The sequence below is a fragment of the Protomyctophum bolini genome, assembly GCF_963924005.1.
Source record: "Protomyctophum bolini genome assembly, chromosome: 14".
NCBI classification, from domain to species: Eukaryota; Metazoa; Chordata; class Actinopteri; order Myctophiformes; family Myctophidae; genus Protomyctophum; species Protomyctophum bolini.
Genome location: NC_137875.1, coordinates 42,563,871 through 42,568,230, shown reverse-complemented (window position 1 = coordinate 42,568,230; position 4,360 = coordinate 42,563,871). Strand labels below are relative to the sequence as shown.

General features: G+C 49.9%; 1 protein-coding gene across 1 annotated transcript in view; it reads left to right on the top strand.

The window, feature by feature from the left end:
- The window catches only part of LOC308328901 (zinc finger protein 804B-like), a gene marked incomplete at its 3' end in the record, with an annotated part of 40,578 nt that extends 38,464 nt beyond the window's left edge, over positions 1–2,114 (top strand). Inside the window, exons 5-6 of the mRNA XM_080783013.1 lie at positions 1–124; positions 2,020–2,114. The exon at positions 1–124 is cut by the window's left edge and continues 83 nt beyond it. Coding sequence (XP_080639139.1) covers positions 1–124; positions 2,020–2,114 — 219 coding nt within the window. The remainder of the gene's footprint in view (positions 125–2,019) is intronic.
- Positions 2,115–4,360: the final 2,246 nt, after the last annotated feature.

Below are 4,360 nucleotides of genomic sequence, written 5' to 3'. Positions count from 1 at the left end.
CGTACCGTTACTCCTGCTGTCATCAATAACACTACAGTCCCTCAAAAAACAAGCCTTCTCCACAAGACCCAATGGGACTACATCCCTTCAACTTCCACGACCATTACGTCCGCCACGACCAAGAGTATGGTTAACATTACCAATGCAAGCATGATTACCAAAACCAGCCGCCTCCACAAATACCCGTGGACCCATGATTCTATACATGGCACCAACATTAGGAGGACCAGTGAAAACAGGAAAAACAACCTCAACAGAATCGCCATGTCTAGCATCAACAATGACAGCAACATTACAGAAGAAAGTACATTCAATACCAACGGACAACCCAGCTGTAGTAGTGAAGAGGGTGCAACGAGCGGAGTGCGTGTTCCAGATTCCCAGTCTGTCCACGGCAGATTCCGTCCCATGTCTTTTTCACTTCCAAAAAGGAGCTGTCTCCTTCTCCACCAATCGGCTGCTGTATTTATCCAGGCAGGGCACAGTTCTAGCTTGTCAAGGAAACAGGAAAATATGTTGGCCACATCCACAGAAAGAAGCACGGATGTGGGAATCAAACTCGTGAAACCTACACCTATATCCTCACTCTCTCTGCATACACGTTTAGTGGGTTTGGATCCTTTGGACTGTGGGGTTGGAGCTCAGGGCAGTGTGGACAGTGGAAATACAATTCATCAAGCTGTTCAAAGTGACAGCGGGATCGTATCTAATGATTCAAATGACAATGGGATTAGATCACAGTTATCTTTAAATAACGGGGAGAGAGAGACTGTACAGTCTGTAGTCCAGCTTTCTGCATATAAGGACAGAGAAAGTGAGATTGGAAAGCATATTTATTTGAACAGCGAGATCAGAACCCAAAGTTCAGACAAAGTCAGCCAGGCTCAAACTCATGAATCTTTATGTAGTGATGGTGGGATTGGAAAGCACTATTGTGTGGATAGAAGGACAGATTCAGGTCCCAACCTCATCTCAAATACATCGCTAACCTACCAGTTAACCCAACCCCAGCCACCATTATCCTCAGCTTCAAACCATACTGAGAAAATTGTTTCCACTATTGTAAACCAGCCCAAAGCATTGAAGTCCTCAATGAATCAAACCCTCCAGTTTAAAGAATTGACCCCTTCGGGTCAAAGACGCCCCAAAGAGCCATTTTGCCAGGTTAGGAGTCGAGATGGCAATAGGGTTCTTCTGTGGCCAACAGAGATGCTAAGTTATACCAAGACCACTCCCTCCATCTCCTATAGCGTCAACCCTCTACTGTATGACTTCAGAGCACATCACAGGACCAGGGATAGAGAGGAGCAACCGATGCAGGTGACAGGGACGCCCACAGGGACAGAAGGAGAGGTACAAGGCAACGACAGAAAGGAAGGAAATAGTCTGACTTCCAGCTCTACTTCACAGCCCGGCATCCGAGAGAAGGAGGTAGGGGTGGTGAAAGAAGAGAGTGGAGCTGTGAGTTTGTTTTTGAAAAAGCCTGTGGAACTTGGACTCCAGTGTAGCCAGGGAAATGCAGTTCTAGAAGGTGAGGCGCTTCAAAACAATGTCCCCGTGTGCACGGAAGTTCTTCTTGGTCAAACCGGCAATCTGAAAAAAAAGGCAGTACCTGGAAGGAGGAGGAGAAAAAGGAGGAGAGGAGGAGGTGTGAGGAGAGGTATCAGGAAGAGAGGCAGAAGAAGGAAAGGAAAGCAAGACAAGGAGAGGGGAAGAACATTGTTAGACATGAGTTTATCTGTGTCATTTAAGGGAAGAGGAGTTGAGGAAATGAGAGAGGAGGGGATGAGAGGAGAGGATGCTGAAAGAGAGGAGAGGAGCAAGAAAGAGCCATTAGGTTATCATGCAGAGAATCCGACGGCGGAAGGGAAAGAAAAGGGGACGAGGGGAGGGGAGAGACGGACACGGGGAGAGGAGGCGGAAAGAGAGAACGCTGGCAGAAAGGATGAAAGAGGGAGAGGACTATTAAGTAATCTTCCTGTGAATCAGTGTAATCGGTGTAGCCAGCTGTGTTTACAGGTGAGAGGAAAGGCCAGCCGGCAGCAATCCCAGCAATCAGCCTCCGTGTGGGGCCGTGGGCTCAGAACGTTCCCCTGCAGGGGTACGGCATGTAACGCAGCGATTAGACCCGTCCCTGGCTCTGGTGTGGAGACGCCATGCGGTTTCGCAATTACACCTGGCTCCGCTGGAGAGGATAGAGCGACAGAGGAGGTATACAAAAATCCACAAGAGGGAGGGACGGCGGAGGGAGAGAGCGAGGAGAGGGGAGAGCTGAAAGGGAATGCGAAGGAGAGAGAGATTAGAGCAAGTTCCGTTCGGGCGGGAAGAGAAATATCATGCAACCAAGCGATTAGCCTTCTCCCTTCTCCCTGTAGACAAGCAGCATGCCACCCTGAAATGTGTCTGCTTCCTACACCTTTCAAAGAAACAGCATGTGACCCAGCGATTATCCTCACTCCCTTTAGAAGAACAGCATGTCTTCAAAGACAAACAATGCCCACGGGACACGGTGATACGGTGTTTAGCCATGCCCCATACCGCTTTGCTGCTCAGCAGACAGGAAAACAACCAAATGTTAAATTGGTCTGTGCAGACGCTACTGTCTTCGTACCTGGCCGAGGCCCAGTGATGTCACAAGCAGACGTGTCAAAGACATCAGTGACGACAGGGAAGAGGAAGAGTGAATCGCTGGAGAGAGAGGGAATGCCAAAGAAGAGACGCAAAAGGGCGAGGAGACAAGCGAGGGTAGCCAATAATGACCTTTTGGCACCCGACACCATCAGCATCCTGGAAACCAGTGAGCAGAGACCACATGCTGAGACAATGACTCAGCAGAACGCTGCAGGGCAAGGGTTAACCAATGAGCACTGTGGGACAGAGTCCTGCGGTCGTTCTACAGTAGATGTGACTGACAAACTTTCAAATGACTGTCATACCTGTAACCCAATTGACTGTCGTCCTCTGGAGGACAGGGAAAGCTATCTTTCTGAGAAGAATACCACATGCCACACCCCCGACATGATTCATTGTCACCGTCTCAGCACAGATAGCGGAACTGGGAGGCTCTGTAATAACAGATGTGACAGCGCTGATAAACCCGCTGACTTCTGTCATTATGTCAATAACGTCAATGGCAAAGTCACTGATGAACATTCTAATGACAGGCGTGGGGAACCCTCTAGTGACTGTAACACTCCTGACAAAGACACAGAGAATGCTCACTGGGACATGACTAACACAACTGTGTGTGACTGCCTTCCATGTACAGCGAGCAACAACATGAATGACTGCTGTAAATGTAACCCCAGTGACAAACTTGGGACAGCAAGTAAAAGGAACGGCATGCTTATAAACCACTTCCGTGTTTGTAACACCAATGACAAACATGATGACCCCTGTCCGTGTTACACCAGCAACAAAGCGGAAGGCCAAGATGATCAATGTCGCCGTCAAACAGTCAAACATCTATGTCACTCTTGGCACACAAGAGGCCAGTCTCACACAGTTATTGATCATAAAGCCGATGAGAGTGCACGTAATAGTCCTACAAAAGGTAGCAAAGGTATTTTCAGCCGTCAATACAATCATGTTATCAATAATGCTGCCTGTGAAAGCTCTGGACATGTTATTGACGATGCGGACTGCAGGGCTGAGACTGGCATGGAGGCTGTAGGCCCACGGCTTGATCCAAAGGTCATGCAGGGGGAGGAAGGAATGGATATGAGGAAAGAGAAGGAAGGGGGAAAGAGTGGAGCAGAAAAACAGTCAGAAATGAGGGAGGAGAAAGGAATGGTGTGGGTGGAGGTGGAACAAAGAAACAGACAAAGAGATGCAGAGTGTGAAAAGAGGGACTTGCACGAAAGAGAAGGCAGGAGAGATGAGAGGAAGACGACAAGCAAGAGACTGCAGGGCTTCGACCATTTCTACCTGGAGAAAACGATCCATGTGGCCCATGCCATCCCCTCTGCTGCCCGCCCGCCCATCCACGCTCGCCTGCTCCTCCCGCCCTGCACGCTGTCCTCCCCTTCCTCCCTCTTCCATCGCTCCGTCGTCCGACACAGTCTCACCCTCGTTCCACCGCCCCTACATCTCCCCCACCCCTCCTCCTACCCCCAATTTCTTACCTCCTACTCGCCCCACGTTCATTCCCTTGCTATATCTCCCCCTCCTCCTCCTCCTCCTCCTCCTCCTCCACCTCTCCCTGTGTCCTTCTACGCCACAGCCACGATCCCCCTCCTGGAGTCACCCAGTGGTCCGTATCCCATGGTGTCACCCTTTCACCCTATGCAAGGTCATCCCTCTGCATTCTACCCTCAGCCGCATCCTGCTCTATTGCCCTTGCCAGTGCTTTTCTGAGTAG